This window comes from Corythoichthys intestinalis, chromosome 1 (assembly GCF_030265065.1).
Source record: "Corythoichthys intestinalis isolate RoL2023-P3 chromosome 1, ASM3026506v1, whole genome shotgun sequence".
Classification (NCBI taxonomy): domain Eukaryota; kingdom Metazoa; phylum Chordata; class Actinopteri; order Syngnathiformes; family Syngnathidae; genus Corythoichthys; species Corythoichthys intestinalis.
This window is the reverse complement of record NC_080395.1, coordinates 60633343-60657093: the sequence shown is the minus strand read 5'-3', so window position 1 is coordinate 60657093 and position 23751 is coordinate 60633343. Positions and strand designations below refer to the sequence as shown.

The window sequence follows — 23751 nt, the reverse complement described above, 5'->3', positions numbered from 1 at the left end:
AGCGATGCGTTTACGCATATCATCTTTGAAGCCTCGTCACGCTGTAATTACGTCACCTACGTGACGCTGGTTGTTCTCATTTGAAAGTGCGGAAATTGATGTCCACACCAGTTTATATTTGAAGTCCATCGACCAAGTAAAACGGGAGATAATGTCATTTGAGTTTTATAGTTTTATTGCACTCATAAATAGGCATTAAAACGCTGCATTGACCATGTGTTTCTCCATATTTCCATCATTTCTTGTCCTTTTTCAAAACCGAAAGCAGCGCTAAAGACTACATATCCCAGGAACCATTGTGAGGTCAAGAAACACGAACCTAATGTGAACATTTTTAATAAATTGCCGAGCGAGGCGTCATCTAACGAAACCGAGACATGCGAAGCGAGCAACGGCCGGTTGGATTGAGCGAGCGACTTTGAAACTTGCAGAATAAATCGAAAACTGAATTTAGCACAAGCTTATGCATTATTTCATTAACTCAAGGAAGAGGATTAGCCGTATTTGTCGTTGTTTTCCTCGGCTGAGTCGGTGTCTCGGCGAGTAGAAGTGACAGCAGCGCGCAAACGGAGGAAGAATAGGCTGTGTGACGTAGCTCCATGACCTGTTCAAGAGTAAACTTTATTGAGTCGCAAAAAAAAAAAACACTTTATTGAGTCGCATGCCTGAAAAAATTGAACTGAACTACTTGTCAATATTTTTGAAAATACTTTTTTCAATGTTATATTTCATTTTTTTTTCTTCACTATCAATCTTTTCAATTTGTACATAGATGTGTGTTCGAGAAGCTTGATTGCATGTACGTATATACTGTTGATAAGGTGATGGGTACAATGACTAACCTCAAAAAGAGATATCTTCCAAACCCTATTTTTTGTTAGATGGTGTGTGTGTATATATATATATATATATATATATGTATATTAGGGCTGTCAAAATTATCGCGTTAACGGGCGGTAATTAATTTTTTAAATTAATCACGTTAAAATATTTGACGCAATTAACGCACATGTCCCGCTCAGACAGTATTCTGCCTTTTGGTACGTTTTACAGCAAGGCTTTTTGTGCTGTCCAACAGCGAACTCTTGTGGTCGCTTTGCGACATGGTTTATTGTTTTCTTGCCAGTTCAATATGGCTGCACGACGTCTCGGGCTGACGCCTACGTTGTAATGTTGTGCTTATATGATCCTTGGACAAGATTTGTCCGTAAGTATGGTTGTTGTATAGAATGTACATACTATGTTAGTAAGCAAAATGTTATATTTTTTGTATGAGACGCTTTTTGTTTATGTTTAGTGAACCTGTATAGCGTGCTAAGCTAACGTTGTTGCTAATGCAATGCTTGTGTACTTTTTTTTGTAGTTTTATGACGGTCTAAAGAGGACAATGGTTTGAGACCATTTTATTAATAAATCAGATAAAAAAGGAAGAAGTCTGCTTATTAAGGCGTCGTTCACTAGCTGTCTAGCTTTGGAAAAAGTAGACGCTTTGGAGTGAGGACAGCATAGACAGATTTAAATGACAGTAGAGTGAAATGCCCACTACAGTCCTTATGTACAGTATATTGAATGTATATATCCATCTTGTGTCTTATCTTTCCATTCCAACAATTTATTTTACAGAATATATATATAATTTACAGAAAAATATGGCATATTTTATAGATGGTTTGAATTGCGATTAATTGCGATTAATTACGATTAATTAATTTTTAAGCTGTAATTAACTCGATTAAAAATTTTAATCGTTTGACAGCCCTAATTTTAATATAAAATTACTATAACTTGTAACTATAACATTTATCTTTTATGAACTACAAGTCTTACTATCCGTGGATCACTTTAACAGAAAGAATGTTAATAATGCCATTTGTGGATTTATTGGTATAATAAACAAATACAGCACTTATGTACAGTATGTTGTATGTATATATCCGTCTTGTGTCTTTCCATTTCAACAATAATTTACAGAAAAATATGGCATACTTTAGAGATGGTTTGAATTGTGATTAATTACGATTAATTACGATTAATTAATTTTTAAGCTGTGATTAACTCGATTAAAAATTTTAATCGTTTGACAGCCCTAATATATAATATATTTCTCTCACTATTTTGCACAGTATATAATCTGTTTTGACCATAGTATGTGTAAAGGCCAAAAACGCCTATGACCATATCTGCTGTTTGTGTTGAATCATCAAACATAAAACTATTCAATTTTTTATTTTTATATTTTTCTATTGAATGTTTATCCTAACAACTTGAATAAATATTATCAAGCTTCAAAACGTTTGCTGGAGCATGTTTGGTTGTCAATGGGACATCAACATTACAAGTTTTGAAAAAAGATTTGGGGATTTTTTTTTTTTTTTTGCTTTTTGGGTCCAAAATGTTGATTATAATTGGTCAGTGAAGAAAACAGCAATTTGGACATGAAGTTTAAGGTGTCCTGAAAAAAGGGACCCAATCTGACCATTGTGAGCATCTTTTTCTTTGAAATATAAAGGCAACATCAAAGGCATGCAAATTTGGCCAAAATAGGCTTCGATGTTAAAGGGTTAACTGATTACCGGCCTTACTGTGTAGAGTTTGCATGTTCTCCTCATGCTTGCATCGGTTTTCTCCGGCCACTCCAGTTTCCTCCCATGTCCGAAAAACATAAAGGGTCGGCTGATTGAACACACCCACTTGTCCGTAGTTATGAGCGTCTGCGTGAATGGTTGTTTGTCTCCTTGTCCCCTGCGATTGGCTTGAAACCAATTCAGGGTGTGCCCTGTCTACTGCCCATAGTTAGCTGGGATCGGCTCTAGCACCCCTCACAACTCTGATAGGATATTTTCTGAATTTGCTGCTGGCCAATTAACCTTGGGGTTGCCGCAGTTGGCCTGCGGGCCGTGGTTTAAACAACTTTCCCCTGGATTTACTCACCAAACCCCTGGTGAAGAACCACATAACCATATTTTGCTAAATTCTGCTAAATATAGTTTACAAGCCAAGTTTACATTTATTCATACAGTCTTTTATCACAACAGTGTCTTAAACTGGAATGAGTTTTGAAGTTGGAATGAAAAGTAGTAAGTTCTCCAGCAATGCTAGTAGAGTTATTTGTTTACTTTCACACCAGCTGCAAGCACCCTGGCTCGATTCCACAACATGGTTTTGCTTGACTCGTGAAACAAGTTTCTATTTCCATTTTGAACCGTAACATTGTTCACCTGACATGCTTCTCTCTTGCTCATGTTCAGGCTGATTGTGAACTAATGATAATGGAGCGTACTGTAGATGCCATTCATGTTGTCTGAATGGATGTTTCTAAGTAAAAAATATAATATCTTGAAGTTGGATGAGTCCACACCTCCCTTAGATTTATTGTTTTGAGCTAATCTTGGTTAATTCTATTTTTCTTATATTTAAAGTACTATTTTCAAACATCTGAATCTCGTCTTTAGAACCATTTTTGAGTAGGTTTCAAGGAGAACATTAAAAACAAAATATTTGTTTTCATTTTGACTGTAACACACATTTTTTTCCTTGAAATGATGTGGGATTTGGATGAATTCTGTATATTTTGATGAAATGTTAGTGCCGAGGTATTTGATGTTTACTGTGAGTATAGGATGGTTTAGGTTTAGATCTGCAGCATTCCACAAGTTTGTTGTTTGGAGTTTCGTTGACTTGTAGCCTGATATTTAGTGATTTTTATTGTTGAGCTTAATAACTTCTTCAAATGATGGTTTAGGTTCTTGTAAATGTAGAAGTATACCATCCCCTTGTCCTGTACAATGACAATATATATCACCAAAGTGATATAGAAGTAGATATTTCTACTACTACTTCTACTACTTACTATTAGTAGAAAGTATGTAAAACTGTCATAATTGTATAATTTTTCACAAAATAAATAAAAATGTATATGGTGGCATATGGATATCGTAACATAAAATGGCCCATTTCATGATAGGAGATTGTTTCCGATATTGTATAGCAATATTGTCAGCGTATACAATTATTTTGTGTTCTGATGCTGGCAAGTTTATCCCTTTAACACTGATGTATTGAGGTATTGCTATTGCAAGTAGTTCGATAAATAAAGCATTTAATATTGCTAAGAATTGGCTTCCTTGTCTGGTGTTTCTATCCTCAGTACTAAGGCTGTGCCATATCATAGCTTTGTTGATATTACCGGTACTAGCATAAGATAATATGTATAATACCTAAAACATAAGAACTGTTAGACATGAAAAAATGGCAAATGATTTGCTTCATTGAAAGTCAATGACCGGCTCGTTGCCCAGCGTCCATTTCTAAACCAGCCCCAAATCCAAAAACTGTGCGGTTGACTTCACAATTACTCTTCATTTCAAAATTACATGCCTGTGCATGTGTGTCTTCATGTGTGAGGGGGCTAGGGGTTAAAACTTACTGAAAAGGTTACCCTCACAAGTTTAATGTGTCCTCTTTTTTTCCTGACTCATTATAACAATCACCTGTCATGTGGAAAGGTTTGAAACACTTTGTGACGCTTGCAACACTATCTTGGTCTACTTCTATTAACTTTATTTTTTTTTTCACATTGGTTAAGAATACAATGCATGTGTTTAGAGGTTTGTAGACTCCGTAAAAAGCCTTTAGTAGTTATTTTTTTTAATTCAAATTTTATATTTGCCATGTGCTTCCAATCATATGACATGGAATAATTATTTCATGAAACTAAAGGAACATCAAGAGGATGAACAATGCTGTTGAACGATTTAAAGATCTTGCATGTTCAGTCATATTGTAGGGCTATGTCTGTTGATGCGTAATCATTTGTATGCATACGCCAATTATGTTGTATTACTCACTTAACTATGGATAAAGTTTACATTTGAAAAGCCATTCCAAAAAAGTAATTGGAAAACGTTTAGTTGCAATTTGATAAACTGATCCAAAGTTAAAACTGCCAAATCTATTTTTGCGAATCGTCTGTTTCTCTATGACAACCCTTGAGGGGAACAGTAGAAAGGGATGGATGGATTTTAATTTTTGTTGAACGAGTTAGGACAAATCTTTATCTCCTTTTTACAGGTGTACACAGGCTACAGACTGATGACTAAATGAAAAATCTGAATAGGCTATCAGTTATTGGCATCGGTCATAATTTATTAGAGCTGTAACGATACAAAAGCTCACAATAAAATTCGTATTATTTTTTGACCCACGATTCGATACGCAAAACAATTTTTTTTTAAATGTGAAAAATATTTTACTTAAATTACATTCTTACAAACTTTTTATGGAACAAACCACACGAGAATTTAACAAAAATATGCAACATAAAATAAATTTTAGCAAATTTCCTCTTCAGGACAGATTTATAAAATCGTGATAAAAATGTCAAGAAATATGCTTGAAATATTTTGACAACATTGTCAGCCATTTTACAAGATGCAATGAACTCATGCCTAAATATTGTGGGGTTGGGAGTCTTCAATAGAGACCGACTGGCAATATATTTTTTAGCAATTTGACATAAGCAATAGATAATGTTGGAAACATTACACTCACAATCATTTGCATTGATATACCAATGCATTTGGCACTTTTTTTTTAAAGAAATGAAACACTTTAAAAAAAATTTTTTTTTTTTTATGTGCATAAGTGAAACAGTGTTATGAAGATTGAATGAGTTGTTTTGACAATTTCATTTCTAACCTGAGAAATATACCAAAGTTACAGAGGAAAAACTGAATGTGCAATGAGGGTTTTCAATTACAGGCTCACCTGAATCAGCATAATGTAATGTTGGCTTGTGTCATCGACTTGTTAAAAAGAGAAATATGCACATGCACATTACATGAGACAAGGCTGTTGGTTTAATGAAGGCAGAGGTTTACATAAGGTTTTCTGGGAGAGAAGTATTGAGGTTCCCGGAAGAAATTGGCAAGTGGTAACTGGCATTTGTTGTTGAAAATAAGTTACGTGGCCAACAAAATCCATTCCTTTGTAGAGAAACCACGTGGCTGTCATTTTATTTTCTGACAAGCGTAACCCTTGCAAGATGAAATTAGGGGTGTTACTACTTGAATGACGTTCACACTGTGCCTTTGAGAGTGTTTCAATGCAGGTAGGATGTTGCGAGTTTCGAACTGAAAAACATTTGGTTTGAGCTGGGCTTGAAGGTGTGTCACGATTCTTTCGTCTCATACAACGAAGCAGAATCATGACTGAGTTTCGCGAATTCGGTTTTGATACGTGTATCGTTACGGGATAACAAGTTATCTGTACATGTTGGAAAAAAATATTGCACATTCATATAAATCAATGTTGAACTTTTCAAGAGAAGCAAGTCAATTCCAATTTGGATGCCCGGCGTGTAACATCAAAACTAAATACCAGTGGCAAATTAATTCTGTGGTCATATGTCTTGTGGTGAGCAACGACATTGCGCAATTGTTATGTTTTACAAACATCTCTCTTTGTTGCTCTGCAACAGAATTTAATTAAATTCCTCCGTTACATCGGCATACAAGAAAGAAATGGTCCATTAACTCCCTTTTGTCATTTGACCAAAAAAAAATGATAGTGTCCCTTTGCTTGTTAAATAAACGTTAAAGTTCAAAGCAGATGTCACCCTATGTGGCCCCTTGTCATAGATAACTCAATGAAACTGGATCTGTGAAAAAGGGCAAACACTGTGGGTGTTGCACAACTCGCATGCCTTTCGTTCAATGAGAATCTCACTGGGACATTTCCCTCAGTGGGGGCTTTTTCAAAAGGGCTTGCGTGGCAGTTCCAGCTGAGGGCAGTACAGTAGGTCAACTGCCGATAGAGTTACAACCTCTCTTTTGTGGAGGTGTTGGACAAATTAGACCACAGAACTGTTTTCACAGTCAAACAGGGACAGCTGTATCTCTCCACCATCTAAAACATGTCATTGACTTTTGTTCTACTTGGTGAGTCATCTGTAGAAATAAGCAAACACAAAAATAGCAATATCTTTATCGCTACCAGAGCTCATATGAAGTATATACCATTTATGTCTAACTCTGATCTGGACCGCGGGCCAAATCTTGCCTGCAGTATAATTACCAGTATATTAGGCCCACAAGATCATATCAAATGTGTATCAGAGCTGGCATAGTGCATACATCACTAATGCTAGAAATCCTAGAACGCTTTTTCTATTGTTTGTCCCCATCGATACTTTCACTCCGATACTGGTTCCTGAACGATACGTTTTTCCAATACCAATTTTATAAAATTACTTCCAACTAACAGAAAATTACATCATACAGTACAGTATTTCAGATCAGTATTACAGAAATAATTACCAATGAACATTTCCAGTCAGAACATTTGCAAACAAGTGACAGGTCAGTGTCTAATGCACAACTGTACATACATGATTTAGCAGTTCTAAAAATAACACAAGTGAACGTGGAGAGTGTTGGATCACATCAGTTAAACTATAGACCTTTTGTTCCACATTGATGTTTTTATACCTGATTTTCAAATGCCCAATTGTGTGAGCAGTCTTTCAAGGCGGACTTTACTTTTGCTTTACTTTTTTGGTCTTCTTTTAAAAAAGTTGTTGGCCATTTGTTTATCAAACTTGACAGTTGTTAATTATCGTTTGTTTGTTGGAACGCACCACTGTCAAAGGACCGCAATAAATAAATCATTCTAGTGGAATATAAATCATTTTCAAATGAGCGGAAGCAGTGTGCAGGTTAACCCATTCATTGTGTATGTGGGAGGGATGGTTCATGCTGTTGGGTGACATAAGTAACAGCAGAAGAACTCTTGATAAATATGCATTCAAGTTTCACGAGCTTTGCAACATTTAAAAAGGGCCTTTTAGCCGCTCTCCTTGCTACACCTAAATAATATTTCTAAGCAATTTAGTTGAAACTGTCATTCAGAAATTAAACGCTCCACGTTCTGGAGAAAAACGACATCGGTAGTAACTTCTACTCACTGCTAACACAGGTACGTGAATGCGAACGTTATTTTTCCTGCTTACTAAAGATGCACGATAATATCGGTTACCAAAAATTATTGGCCGATAATGGCAATTATGACATCCAGATTTTAAAAAAATTCAACCGATAATCCAATCCGATAATTATATACTTGATTTAGTCTCCAAATGTGCGCATCGCCGCCTTAATCCCTCACCCCTCTGAAGCCCATCACATGTGTGATGTCACATGAAATGCTTGATATCATGGCGGCTCAGTCACAAGTGTGCAATTACCTTTCTGTGTGTGAAACAGAAGTTCCACGAGGCGGAAAGAAAGCGTCCTCCATCAACACCACTAACCTGATCAGCCATTTAAAGCTGCATCACAATGATTTGTGAAACATATACAAGGCTACCACTCCCGCGAAGGCTAAAGCTAATAGTAAACAAATGGAAAGCATACTATGGGTTTTGTTACGATCGGAAATGCTTTTGATAAGCAGCCGCTTGCTCGATCTCAGGCTGCGCCGCCCCCACTCATCTCCGGTTCAACTCATTAAGCAACCAAATCAAGAAAAATTTGCTTTCAGATAATGTTTTGAACCATATCTCTTCTTGAAAACGGCAGTGTAGTAATGATATATATGTTAGGAATTACTTAGTTTTAAAGGAATTTTTGTGCAATTTAGGTATTTACTCAGTAAGTAATCGTTGCCAAAAGTTTAGCATTACACAATGTCGTACAATCTGTCATTATTTAGATGTTGGAATTCTCTGCTTGTTCGCATTTGATGTGGAAAAAAGAGCAATAAATTCTATGTTTGCACAGTAATATTTGCTCTTGTGTATACTTTCAGTACTGCAGATGCACTTCGGTCAGTACCATAGAAGAACCGAAGGTCGGTACTCAGCCCTATCGCTACTGCATTTTTCCCTTGCTCTCATAGCTGACAATGCAATCACTCTTCTTGGACAAATTTACACTTCTCTTCCCAAAACTGGCAAAACGAAATTTGGGATAACAGAAGCTTTTAAGATAGGCGTGACGCAGATCTTTTCACCAATGTAAAGGACAGACTTCAGTCCAATGTGTGGAGCTCTGTTGAATGTTTTCCTTTATATCTTCAACTCCAAGGCAGGGATTGTTTGAAGTTTAGATTTTCAACGAAGGACATTGTTGTGGTATTATTATCTTTATATGTTGGTGGTGTATTGCTGTTGACTAGTGTATAATGTTTTAATTAAACATAGCTGACTTTACATGGAGGTGTGTATGAGTTGTATTTCCAAGACACACATTTCTATTTAACATGGCTTTTTTTCATGGAGCACACATTATCTTCTGCAACTCAACTGTCTTCAGCAAATTGTTTATTTATGTACAGCAGGGATTCCCTTATATTCAACAGATTGTGGCGCACCGCCACACTAAAATAAAAACCGCCACGCCTGGCAAATGAGATGTATTTTATTTTCTTTGAAAAAAAATAAAAAAATTTAAGGCTGCTTCAAACTAGCGGCAGCCGAGTGGGAGGAGTTTAGCGGACACCTATTCATTGTGTATTGTAATGTTCGTAACTATGCAGGCCCCCCTTAAGAGACGCAAGGGGAACGAGTAGGAAGAATGGGAGAACGAGCGAGATAGCGAGAGATAGCGGTCGCATGTCGTAGCAGCCTGCTGTTATTTTGTTATTGTTTTTCTTTATTATTGTTACCACAATAAAGTGGGTAAGCAATTAGACATCTCTCCTTCTTCCCCATATCCTGGGCATTACAATAGTTTGGATCGGAGTTTTCGGCGAAAGTGAGCGGTGGACGGCCGTCTTGGACGGAAAGCAAACTTTGACTGAACTTGCGCGGAGAGGCAGGGCCCAAAATAAAGCCTTGCTCCATTTTCAGAGCGTTGGTCACAGAAAAATATTTATTAGGTTAAGCAGGGTAAAATGATACATATTCACGGTACAAGAACGTCGTTTCCGTGTCCATCGATTGGTAAGAAAAGGCTGTTTGTACGAGTGACGTGTGCGCGCTCCCGTCAGGGGGGACATTTCACGTGGAGTGGCTATTTCTCGGCACAACACCGGCGCGCCAACTTCAGACAATTACGGCTGACGAAACTTTAAAAAATGCGCCCACCCCCCTCCAAATTTCGCGAGCTCTGGGACACTCGAATAATGACTCTCATACCTCTCCTTGCTAAGTTAATGGTACCTCGATGTGCGTTTGTGTGGAAATTTAGTTCACGAACAACGGGGAAAAAAACTATTCACCTTCTCACCGAACCAAGTAAAACTCTTTACACGGCAATTAGAATTCCCCCAGTCCTGTAAATGGGTCAGTTGACAGAACGACTGTTATTGTTGTGGTAATGTAGTAATTATGAGGGTCAAATAAAAAGGAAAAAGGAGGACTACGACGGTGGTCTGCAACCCGCGGCTCTTGGGCTGCATGCGGCTCTTTAGCGCTGCTTCGGAGCTTTTTTTTTGGGGGGGGGGGGAATATATTCATATATTTATTTACATTTATACATTCTTTCAATTCATTAATATTGTAATGAAGTTAAACTTGTGGTGGCATCGTACAACAGAGTAGTCACGTGGTGCGTCATTCTCCATAGGATCCACTGCAGGGAAAATAAACATTGAATCATGAAGGCTAATTATGTATTTCTAGCCAACTTAGTCATTTCTGTAGTAGGCTAATATAACTAGTATTGATAATTATAAGGCTTGTACAAGGCTTTTAATTTTTTGCGGCTCCAGACATACTGTATCATTTTTTGGGTTTTTTTGGGGGGTCAAATTTGGCTCTTTCAACAGTTTGGGTTGCGAACCCTGAGTGACTACGAGATGCAAGTCGTACTATTGCTACGAGAAAAAAAGTCGCATAATTACATAGGGTAACGTAGCTGTAATCAGCTATGCATTTTACATACATGTACCGTAGGTGAGAGCTACAACATTAGCCTAGTTAATGAAATATTTAAAATATATCTTTGTTATGGTTCTTCTTGGAGGAAAAAATAATGGAAAATAACAAAAAAATCGCCGTGGCACGACATGGCGAGGCTGTCCGACTCCGATACAGCCGACCACCACAGCTTCAAAAAAACCTAGGGGAAACACTGTACAGTGTTATCTCTACTTACGAACGTCTCTACATAAGGAATTTTCAGGTTACGACACACCTCAACGGAAAAATATTGCCTTGTTACGAAAGAATTTCCTGGATATTAAAGGCAAAAATACAGTATGCGCTGCTACTCGCAGCTCCCAGAGTTTACTGAACGTAACGTACTTTTAGCTGCTTTGCCATTGGCTATTGCCTAGCATCTTCCTGGCATCTAATTGGCTAAGAGGGACCTTTACTGCATGTGTATGTATCTCAGCGTTCACTTCATTCGCTCCTCGGGACATTAGGTGTTCCGGCAGATTTACGTGAGTGTATTAACTTATAATTCTTTAATCTATGCTTTGTTTTTTACATTATGCACAACTCTCATTTCATGTTTATTGTGCGATAATCTAATTGTAACATGTATTTAATTTTGATGCATTTTTATGCTTTATAAAAGATTTATGGGGGCTTGGAACAGATTAGGGCATTTACATGGAAAATGCGTCTCTACTTGCAGAATTTTCAGTTTACGAAAGTACTTCCAGAACCAATTAATTTCATAATTAGAGGTACCAATGTAGTCCTAAATCATCAAAGGATGCCAAACGGCTTGATATCAAAATGTTGAAAAAATAATTAATAGTAAATTGAATACATTGAATTAGAGCTGGGCGATATACCGAAAATTTACCGTTACCGAAATTCTTCACGATAACCGACATAATTTTGACCATATCGGTAAATTTGATGATTTTAATAAAACGAGAAAATAGTCTTTTTATCCCGCTTTGACTTTGTTGTTCGGCTATGTTCATTCCCCTTTATACAGTCTTTTTATCCCGCTTTGACTGTGTTGTACTGTTATGTTCATTCCCCTTTAAGAAAGCAGTCGGTGTGCTCACGTATGAAGTCACATGGTTATCAGGAATTCAAACAAACAGAAGCCCGGTAGGCTAACGCTAGCGGCTATCACTACAAGCAAACGTGATGGAGTCAGGCTTAAGGGAGCTTCGCCAAACTTTCACCTGACATTAAGTCGACTCTTGGCGGCCTCCAAATGGGCTTTCACATGCTTTCCTCCCTGTTTCTCACGATTTCAGGAGAGGGTGCTTTAACTGCTTTCTACTGGAAGCCAGGCCATAGGCTAACGCTAGCTACAAATGAACGTGATGGAGTCAGATCGCGGCTCTGAACTTGTCAAAACAGCTGAACTTAATGAGTGGATTGGACATGGACTTCATCTAGCAATTAGTGTTACGCGTTACGCGGGCGTTGCATGTCAGTGTAGCACCGCATATAGTAGGGGTGTAACGGTACACAAAAATCTCGGTTCGGTACGTGCCTCGGTTTTGAGGTCACTGTTCGGTTGATTTTCGGTACAGTAAGAAAACAAAATGCAAAATATAAATGTGCTAGTTGTTTATTACACACCTTTGTGCTTTCAACAATAGGAACATTAGCCTATACAAAGCTAGAATTCTGCTCAAAAAGTAGCGGGTACTTACAGATAATCCAACAATTTGCCTTTCAGACCACGGGTATTGGTCAGCTTTCTTTCTGAAAGAAAGAATAAAAAAGTCCTGTGCTAAAGAGAAAAGCAATCCCAATGACAAGGATTTTAACATGTATTTTACAAATGAAATGCCTCAATGAATCATTTTTTCCCCTTATGAACGGTTTTCAAAAGCTTTATTGGTGGATTTTCTCAAGTTAAAGCGCCACACAGAAATTAATAAATTTAATTGTGTAAGCAGGATCTGTGTATTATTCTTATTATTTAATTACAGGTGTTTTAGCTCATTTCAATTTATTTTATTTAAATGAGCTATTATTTATTTTATTATGTGTTTATAGTTTACAAATGTGATGTAGTATTCATTTATATTGGATATTTTATGTTGTATAACTTTAGTTCCTATGTGAATATTAGTTCCTACTTGTTTTGTTGTGGTAGGAGGGTTTTGTATTGAACACGGGGCCGTGTTGGTTATTATTAGCAGAGAAGACAGCAGTAAATGAGCAAAGACAAGTCAACTGTGCCCCGATCTACAACTCAAGAGATATGATGGAGTCAAAAAGTAGGTTACGATTGCATATTAGTTTGAAAATCGACCGAATCCACCGTATTTTTACACGAGTGACTTCCGGTCTGCCAGATCCTAGCTACCGGTAGTAGTGTTGACGCAGGAGGGTCGCGTCTCGCATCAAATAATAAACTCTGCTGTTCTTTTTACGCCCGCGTTTCACTGCGTTCTCGCGGCGGCCACGTTGTCGCGCCGTTGACGTTTCTGGGTTATATACTGTCCTACCGTGTTGGTCCTCATTATAGTAGAGAAGACAGAGTAAATATAATCTACACAAAGAAAGTGTAACCCGATCGACTCACAGCCTCGAAAAGTAAGGGTTACATTACGTCAGAAACTCGTTCGGTACGCCTCCGTTCCGAACCGAGCAGCACGGACCGAAACGGTTCAATACAAATACATGTACCGTTACACCCTTAATAGAAATGTATAATAAAAAGCAGTTATGCAATCGGTGATGACATCAACCATGTCTCACAGGGTTATGTGTTTGAGAGCTTAGTACTAAGACATGACAATGTGAGTAATTGTGTTGCGGATGCACTAGTAAAAAAAAAAAGTAGTGAATTTAATTTTTTTGAGCATTTACATCACCAAATCAAGGGAGCGTAAAAATAGTACAGAAAAAACTGCTTTTGAAGGTGATTTTTTTTTGGGTGGAGTTAGGATACACAAGAGTCTGTTGTACATGAGATACTGTACGGTAATCCCCCTTGAGTCTGACCAAAGCCACGGCCACCACCGTGCACCACCAAGCCCAAAACAATCTGATTTTGAAAGATGCCATGCAGACATACTCAAACCAAGTTCAATTTTAGAGAAAAGTTACTGAGGGTGTTATGGTGCCTTCGCCTGTCTTCGGCACAGGCAGTGTGGTTTCAGTTCCCAATGACAGTGACATTTCAGTTCCTGTTCAGCCTTGTTTTCTCTCTGTGTATGTCCATATGTCATATGTCTGCTTGGGTCCACTAGTAGAATTCTCAGTTAAATGTGATGTGCCCTTTCTTTTCATTTCAACCCGTAGTTGGCAGCGACTATTAAGAAGTCTTTGCAAGGCTGAAGAGGGTTGTCCATGTGTGTGAGGAAAAATGATTGACAAGGCCCCTCAGTCATTCCTTTTACCTCAGACAGTCTTTGGCAAGAGCTCCTCGCACAAGAGTCTGTTTTAAAATGATAATCAGTTCTTTTTTTGTTGTTCTTGAATGTGAAGAAAAACAGACATGTAATGAGCACTTGACAAGCTTTTCTCGCTAGATCCAATGCATGACTTTGGTGTTGGTGCCAGTGTGCACACCAGGGGTTGCGTTAACCGAATGTTTTCCGTCGTTGACCGGTTTTTTAAAACGGTGACGGAAAAAACTGAAGTCCATCCGTCATTTTGACAGGTTGCAATTCACACCCCAGACCACAGGGTGGCGAGTGAGCATATTAATTAGCTATTGTCTCTCTTGATGCATGACGTCGTTGGCCTTACTCGGAAAAATGTCAAGGCAACTGAGTGTTTGCCTGGCACGGCCGGACTGTTCTCCCTGTATTTTTCAAACACTGAGAGAAAAGTCTGGGACACAGCCTCTCGAGTAGGTACAAAATCGACAAATCAGACTTGTTTATTTGCGTGACGTGTTCTTCACGAGCAACGTCACTCTTGCGCGCCGAAAGTCGTCTCTACAAAAACACGGATGGCGGGAGAGCCGAGAATATGTTCCAATCCGTGGTAAATTCAGTTTTAAATGAGCTAAAACACATCGACACGAGACATTGACAACAGTCTGTCTCGCGCTAGCCATGTTGAATAAACTCCGTTCTCCTCGTATGTTTACTTCCGCGCGCAAGTCCCTCGTCCTGCCCTCGTCGCTTTGCTAACGGCACGTCTGCCCGTCGCTGATTGGTGCACTCCGCTGTCTGTCTGCCTCTTGTTAAGCTTATTCGGACAGAATATTAATTAAAAATGAATGAAAACTAAATACTATTGAATATGTCATTATTATCATTTTAAAAATGTAAGTGACGGGTAAAAATAGATTATGACCGGATTTTTATGACACTGTCAGTCAAAATGACAGACAACGAAAAAGTCTAGTGCAACCTCTGGTGCACACCCACTTATTTTCGTCCTCATGTTTAAACGTGATTTGGTTTATGTTATGTTATGGTTTATGTTGAGTTATCCTGGTCAGCCAGCTCAGTCACTTTAGCATTCATTATGCAGTGAGAGTGAAGGAAGATAACACCTTACTACTTGCTGTTGAGAAAATGGCAAATTTCTTAAAAAAAATGACAAACCAAGCTTTTTTTGATCTTAAGCAGTTTTAAGACATTTCAAAGTTTTTAAATGGCTGAATTGGCTCTCTTGCTTTTAAAATCTGTTACATTAGGATTACCCAATTTAACACCAATTTACCAGAAAGTGTGACAGTTTAAGCATTTGTTAAATAACTTAATAAATAAATAAACTAAAGCTACAAATCAGCCCTACATCCAACTGTATCATTAAGTAAAAATTAATGACGCATTGAGGAACGGACCGACAACTTTAGCCGCTAGATAAAAAAACAAAACAAAAAAACAATAATACCTGACTGCGACCGACAGCCGCTACAAACATATGCCATGGCCACATAATGCTATGATAGACGTCACATATATATAGAACTAGATGCGAAATGACAGACTTGCCGGCGTTAGTAAACAGCCGCCATCTTAAAGCAGCAGACTTCTCTAGAAGGCTCTGTTGTAGCAAACCTAATTAACCTTTTATCTAAAATAGTCCTAAGTCGGCAAAATTTTGACTTAAATCTATCTTTAAATTAGTGATGCACGATAATGCATTTTTCAGCTGATACCGATAACCGATAATTTCCTTCTCGTTCCAACCGATAACCGATGTCAAGCCGATAATTTTATTAAAAGATTTATGTAGAATTTAAAAGTATACACAAAAGAAAATATTACTGTAGAAAAATATTATTGCTTTTTTTTCCAACATCAAATGTGAACAAATAGTAAATTCCAAATAGTAAATTACAACATCTAAATAAAGACAGATTGTCTGACATTGTGTAATGGTAAACTTTTGGCAGCAATTACTTATAGAGTAAATACATAAGTTGCACAAAAATGGCTTTAAAAGTAAGCCATTCCTAACGTATAACATTACCACACAGCAAAAACACAACTCCTTAAAACTAGTTAAATTCCATTGTTTTCAGTGTAAATCTATTGGAAATAGGTGAAATTAACTGCCAGCACTTCAAGTATATTTCAGATTTCTTGAAGAAAAATAGCCAGCTGAAAATAAGCTTGACAGCCTTATTTTAAGCAATAAATTATTATACATAATCCTAAAAAAAACTTGTCAGAAATGTTCTTTATTCAAGAATATGTATGGTTCAAAACATTATTTGAAAGCAATTTTTTTCTTGATTTAGGTAAAATTTTTTAGATGTTTGGGCTTAATAAGAACAAATGGCAATATTTAGTTCAAGTAAGAGGAATAATCTGGCGCATTCATCTGTTAACTAGTCTTTAACACTCAAACAAAATAGGGAAAATTATTTGACTAGATTTAAGAAGAATGATCTGATTAAGACGTCATAAATTTAAAGCGTACTGAATGCATTACTGACTGGATGACTTCTTTGTGTGGTTTGGTGCATGTTAAAATGATCAACTAACCACTGTGCCGTCATGATAAACATTCTTTCTTGACATCACTTGTGTAAATGTCCGTGGTAAAACTGATGTGATCGGCATGTCTTTCACAAAGAATCGTGGTCGTATAAACTGCATTATTTTTTCATCCAGGGGTTTGGCTATCGGGTCATTTCGGGAATTTCCTCCCGCCTGTGCCCTTCAGTCCGCCCGGCTGCCAAATTAGTACCCGCGCCAGGCCTCTTAGTCTTGAACTGGAGTGGCGGCGGCAGCTAAATTCGTGCGGATATCCGCCCGCCCCGGCCGGCTCGCTGCGCCGTATTCGGTACATGGCTCTGCTCTGCCCGCCTAGGGCGAGGCGGCGGCGGCCTGCCGGACCGGCGGGCTCCGTCAGAAGACAGCTACTTGTCGACTATCGGTCTCGTGAGGTGTTTAGCCATAGATGGAGTTTACCACCCGCTTTGGGCTGCATTCCCAAACAACCCGACTCCGGGAGGACCGCAGCGTCTCTGTATCGTCACAAGCCCCGTAGCTTTCTTTATAGTTTGTCTTTACAATAGCTTTAGCATTCGCACTAGCAGCAGCCTCATATTCGTTCCAAAAATCATTGTGATGCAGTTTTAAATGGCTGCTGGGTTAGTGGTGTTCAATGAGGACGCTTTCTTTACGCCTCGTGGAACTGTTTTGTAGATGGCGAGAGCGTCGTTTATTTCATTTCACACACGGGAAAAGCAACGCACGCTAGTGAGAGCGCCTCAACACTGATGTGTAACATCGCCTCCTCTATGACGCCGTACTCCTCAACCCCTCCTCCCACAGGGGCTTCAGAGAGGGGAGGGGTTGAGCAGGCGGCGGTGGAGAAGTGGAGAAAACTGCTTGGTTGCGCACATTTGGAGGCTAAATCAAGTATATAATTATCGGATTGCATTATCGGTTGATTTTTAATTTTTTTTTATCTGTATTATCTGTGTGACGTCATAATTGCCATTATCGGCCGATAATTATCGGTAACCGATATTATCGTGTATCTTTACTTTAAATGGTGGGACAGTTTTAAAACTTTCCCACGTCAAAAGTAGACAGAAGTGAGATTATGGAATGACGGGAGCAATTTTAATAACTTTAATGGTTGAGTCACAACATTAAATTAATTATATGTAATTTAAAGCTGCTGATACAGAGTGGGGACTTGAGTATTATTTAATTATTTTACTGTTTAATTTTTTTTTTTTACTGTTAACTTGATACTGAAAGAGAAATTTGGTTTAGCCTGGGAGAATTTTTGAAAAAAATTGGAACTAATGTAAGAAACATTGTAAGAGCAGTTGGGGGGTGCATCAATAATCGATTTATAATCGAATCGTAACCACTGAATCGTAAACGTAATCGAATCGTTAGGTGAACCAAGATTCCCACCTTTAAAATTATACCTCACTCTTACTCAGACAAATCTTTGTTTTGAGCAGCAAGGCTTAAAATTAGGGCTGTAGCTATCGAATATTTTAGTAGTTGATTAATCTGTAAACTAGTTAGTTCAAATAATCAAGTAAGTAAATTAAATAAATTTTAAGGATGTAAAACAAAGGTTTGCTAAGATTGCACCTTCAAAATAAAATTCCTTAGTGTTTCTTCAAGCTGCATAATTGCACTTTAATTTAAAAACAAAATACCTGAGCTTTGCCTCAAATCGTATAAAAAAAATGAAGATATAAGTACAACAATAGAAACACTGGCTAACTTGCATAGCAAAAGTTCGCTAGCTTAAATGCTGTAAAATGCTAACATTTCTTAACAATGCTCTCGACAAATGGTTCAAACACATATTCCCACAAAAACAGCTAAATATACCTATAAACTAAATTACACATGCATTAAAAAAAACATTGGCTCAAACAAAAACTTCCCTTGTGTTGGTCTTAATAATGAGCAACTGGATTCAGCCATGTTAAATGAGTTACGTCATATTCACTGCCAAATCAATAAAACTAAAAGCAAACACTTTCAAAATTAACCAATACAACGCTACTCTAATAAAACGAATACTCGAAGCAGCAAAATTTGATTCGATGCTTTTTTTCTAATCGATTTAGAAGAATTAATCGATTAATCGTTGCAGCACTACTTAGAACCCAGATTAAATGCCCGTGACCTTCGATTCTTCGATTATATATCTGTGAGTTTAGGAATACTTAAAAAAAATATATATATATATATACATGTGTTAACACAGTTCGTTATGTCTACAAATGCAAGTCATATACAGTCATTCTATCGAGCTAAGTGAAAGCCTCACCAACAACATGCATGAAGGCAGAAAAGCTCATGCAAAGTGTGTGGTCTAACAAATTCACATTTCAATTTGGTTGTGGAATTCATATGTCATCTCCTCTGGGCTAAAGAAGAAAATGACTTTCCAGATTGTTTTTAGCTCAAAGTTAAAAAGCCAACATCTGTTGTGGTATAGGTCAGTGTTAGTGGCCATGGCATATGCAACTCCCTGATCTGTGAAGGCGTCATTAATGCTGATAGGTACAGGTTTGAAGCAACATATGCTCCCATCCCAGTAATGTCTTTTTCAGGGACGTCCCTGCTCATTTCAGCAAGATGATGCCAAGCCACATTCTGCATATATTACAACAGTGTGGCTTCGTAGTAAAAGATAATGAGTACCAGACTGAATTACTTGTCCTGTCAAAAGCGCTCTTGAGCAACTGTTGTCAAGCAAAAATAGGAAAGAATTCCATTGAGCAGATGATTGGATGTATTGTGTTTAAGAATCAGATTTTCCATACCACCAGTAATATAATAATAATGACCATGACACCCCTGTTTTGATTTCAATTTTGTTGTGCTACTTGCCTAATGACAATTAATGAATTATGTTCATACATATCATTAAACAAATTATTGTCAACAAAAAACATTGGAAATATAGCAGTTTATAAAATCTGTTTTATGCATAGGATGCCATGTAATGTTCTAGGTTTAACAGGCCACATTAACTAAATGGTATTTACCAGGATTTATTGTCGATATTTGATTTAAAATATCTTAATCTTAAATCCATACTTTGGGCAACAAAGTGGGCCTTTAACATAAACCCCTTTATCTCATCATTATTATCTTTTTAAAGACCGGGTTATGTAAGATTACCCATGTCATCTTAGGTTGAAAAAGCACAGCCCACAAACAAAGTTCCACTACTGATAAAGCCCCACAAACACTAATACCTCATAAAAAAGGCAGTCATTCAAAGCAATGGGGGCCACCTTGGGTACTCAAAGCAGGATTTAGGCTCCATTTCCTATGGTTGTCATGGTAACGGTAGGAGGTGATTTAGAAAGTCTGTCACAACAGTGGGCAGCATCATAGGGATTTGCACGGTGATCGTCTCAGAATTTTTGTCTTTTTTGGTAACACAGTCGTTTGTAAACAATGAAATGCTTGGTTCAATATTACTTGGTGATTGGTTTGACTATATTGAATTGTGTTCTTCTTTTCAGAGCAAAATGTGGCCAAATGGAGAAGGAACGATTAGACCGTGAAGATTCTCTAACCCCAGCCCCGGAGTCCCAACCATCCGAGATAGCGTTGGACCTTACTGAAACAATTCTGGGCCGTTGGCACTAAAATGTCCCTAAGTGGTGGCACTGCAGGCGGGAAAGGTGTGGACTCTAATGCGGTGGACACTTACGACAGCGGGGATGAATGGGATATTGGTGTTGGAAATCTGATTATTGACCTTGACGCTGACTTAGAAAAAGACAAACTTGAGATGTCTGGCACCAAGGACGGCATGGCGGCGCCACCCAGTGCAGTAGCAGCATTGCCTGACAACATCAGATTTGTTAGTCCTGTGTCTGGCTCTCAAGGCAAAGAAAGCAAATCCAAATACAAGCGCAGTAAAAACTCTAAAGACAATAGTAGCAAAGCTTCAGCTGGAGATGGGAAAAAGGAAACTGCAGGACGGACTCAAGGCGAGCCAACTGGCACTGCAGTAAATGCAGTGGTTGCAGGCAACAATTTGACCTCTGGAAAGAACATAGAAAAAGGAGGCAAAACCTCCAGAGGTGCTCTGAGTGGGAAAAAGGACAAGGAAGGGGCAACGGGGAAAAGTAAAAAGGATAAAACTGAGGGAGCAGCAGTTGTGCCTATTGCTGCGGTGGAGAACGAGGTTGCGTCTCAAGTCCAAGTTACTCTTGGGAACTGTCGTAATACACCCTCTGAAGGCACACAATCAACAGACTTGGTAGAAGCGAATCAAATTGGGAATATTACTCTTGAACCTGTTGGGATATTACCAGCACTAACAACAAAAACTGATCCAGAGGAGATTGAAAACGGTAATTCTGAATGCAAGACCTTGAAGAAAATGAAAAATGAAAAGGTATGTTTTTTTATTTTTCATTTATTACTGCATGGTTTTACTCTACATGCTGTAGTTCTTTGTCAAAGGTGGTTTTATTGGCTCATTACGGTTGGTTTCAAAGTTTGATTTCATAATTGTGGAATTAGTGTTTATGTGTGAGATTGTCATTTTAATATGCCATAATATTTCAGAATAAGATATTTTTACGTCAGGTTGCAGGATTGTTGTGTGGGTTGAATAAACAAGTCAACATGTCAAATTAAATATTGAGTGGGTTTCAAATGCAATAATAACATCTTTTTGTCGACCTACCAAACGTTTGCTGCAGTAAGTAAAATTGTCTTTGGGCCTAGTGAAGATTATTATTGAGTAGCTACACATAAGTGCCGAGGACTGGGGGATCTAGAAATTGGGCTTGTGAGGTTTGGCTGACGGGATGAAGGTATTATCACGAGGGCTGTCAAACGATTTAAATTTTTAATTGAGTTAATCACAGCTTAAAAATTAATTAATCGTAATTAATTGCAATTCAAAAAATATGGCATATTTTTCTGTAAATTACTGTTGGAATGGAAAGATAGGAAACAAGACTGATATATACATTCATTATATGGGACATAAGTAATGTATTTGTTTATTATAACAATGAATCAACAAGATGGCATTAACATTCTGTTAAGGTGATCCATGGATAGAAAGACTTGTAGTTCTTAAAAGATAAATGTTAGTAACGGTTATAGAAATTTTATATTAAAACCCCTCTTAATGTTTTCATTTTAAAAAAATTTGTAAAATTTTCAATCAAAAAATAAACGAGTAGTTCGCCATTGTTGATGTCAGTAATTACACAATTCTCATGTAGTGCTGAAACCCATAAAATCAGTCGCACTCAAGTGCCAGCAGAGGGCGACAAAACACAAAAAAAAAAACATGTAACAAGTGGACATTAAACTGTGCTGTCATTTTAATCTGAGCGGGGCATGTGCGTTAAATGCGTCAAATATTTTAACGTGATTAATTTTAAAAAATTAATTACTGCCCATTAACGCGATAATTTTGACAGCCCTAATTATCACACAATACCAACACGATTGTTTTCCATTATTTGCTGTTAGCTACAGAAAAATGTCCTCATAATTCTGCTTCCTGATAGTATCTTTAGAAGAATCCATAAGCAGTTTTTAAAAAAATAGTTTTTAAATATGTAATTGCAGAATAAAAACGTAGAGGTTATTCTAACTAGAGCTGCATGAAGCAGAAAGTTAACACATCACATCTCTTTTCATTTCGGGTAACAATTTGAACGCTGTCACATTGTGATACTAGAACAACATGATGATCTGTGTAGCTATTCAGTCATACTTATCTTTTTCACTCATGGAGCTGATGTATCACTGTGTCTATTGTATGCCTCCAAGCACCCTTTTCATGCTCTCACAATTTAGAAGACAGAAGAACAGGGCGGTGCTGAGGACAGTTTTTGTCTGTCATCGTGTTCCATTCTTAATCCCACAAGCCCCAGCTATGCCTGTTGGAGCAGTCAGTCTGTGGGGGAGGGAGCTTGTGTAAAGCAAGCCTTCATCGTTTTCCTGCTGCTCTAAACCTAGCAGGGGGGATGGTCTGTAAAGAAGCCTATTTGATTCCTTAAATCCAGGACACCCTGCCTTGAATTGTTTGTTGTTCAAGGACATTTCAGGAGGATTTTTGCATGGGCTCTAGGTATTGGATCAGTTACCTACAAAATAGGAATTTGACTCAGTGCCTCGATGAATGGATTTGAGAGGTAACTATTAACACCAGTCCTCCACTGGTGCCCAATTAAAAAATGTGGCTCTATATCCAGTTACCTAATATGATTGATATGTGGGCTTCAGCCTTCATATCGCTCGTCTCACCACTGATATCTGAATTTGTTAAGTAAATTACAAATGTAAATATTTTCTGTTAAAAAGGATTATGGTAAGATAGTCACAGATTTATTTCCCTGGTTTTGGTACTCACTGATGTTGTCCAGTTCAAGAGCGGGTCGGCGGTTCCAGTCCGGCTCCCGACTTTCAACTGTCAAAGTGTCCTTAAGCAAGACACTGAACCCTAAATTGTTCCTAGTGGGTTAGGCAGCAACTCTGCCTACTGGATTGGTGTTCCATGAATGAGTAAATCTGAGGCTGTAAAGAATGTTGTATACTGTAATTGTGTAGATCATTGTTATCAAAACCGGTCCTCAAGCGCTGCTTTGGGTGCACTTTTTTGTTCCAACCAATCCAGCATAGAAAGTTTAACCATTGAGGTCTCTGAAGTAGTAGTACCTGATTTCCGTCAACTAAATAAACTTGTAAGACACCAGTGAAACGGTGTCCTCTTGATCGGATGCAATGAAAATCTGCTCACACTATGGCCCTTTGTGTTCCACAAAGTTTGCTATGTTAAGTCCTCTCTTGTGTTGCGATATTACAACAAGAGATACAGTTGTCCCTCGCTACAACGCAATAGACCTGTTGCAGCTCTGCTGTTTTGCGGATTTTTTGAAAGTCAATTTTGCAAAATCTTTTGTTGCAAGTATTGTCTTGTGTGAATGAAAGTTC

At 37.9% G+C, this 23751-nt stretch overlaps 1 protein-coding gene across 3 annotated transcripts in view; it reads left to right on the top strand.

The window, feature by feature from the left end:
- The window catches only part of LOC130914755 (zinc finger protein 609-like), a 174360-nt gene that overhangs the window by 39377 nt on the left and 111232 nt on the right, over positions 1-23751 (top strand). For 2 of the 3 annotated variants that reach the window (XM_057834248.1, XM_057834229.1), the window contains exon 2: positions 20304-21187. In XM_057834248.1, the coding sequence (XP_057690231.1) occupies positions 20432-21187 (756 nt within the window). In that variant the 5' untranslated portion in view covers positions 20304-20431. Of the gene's footprint in view, positions 1-11186; positions 11386-20303; positions 21188-23751 lie in introns of those variants that run through there. The other variant, XM_057834238.1, reaches the window with a different exon arrangement.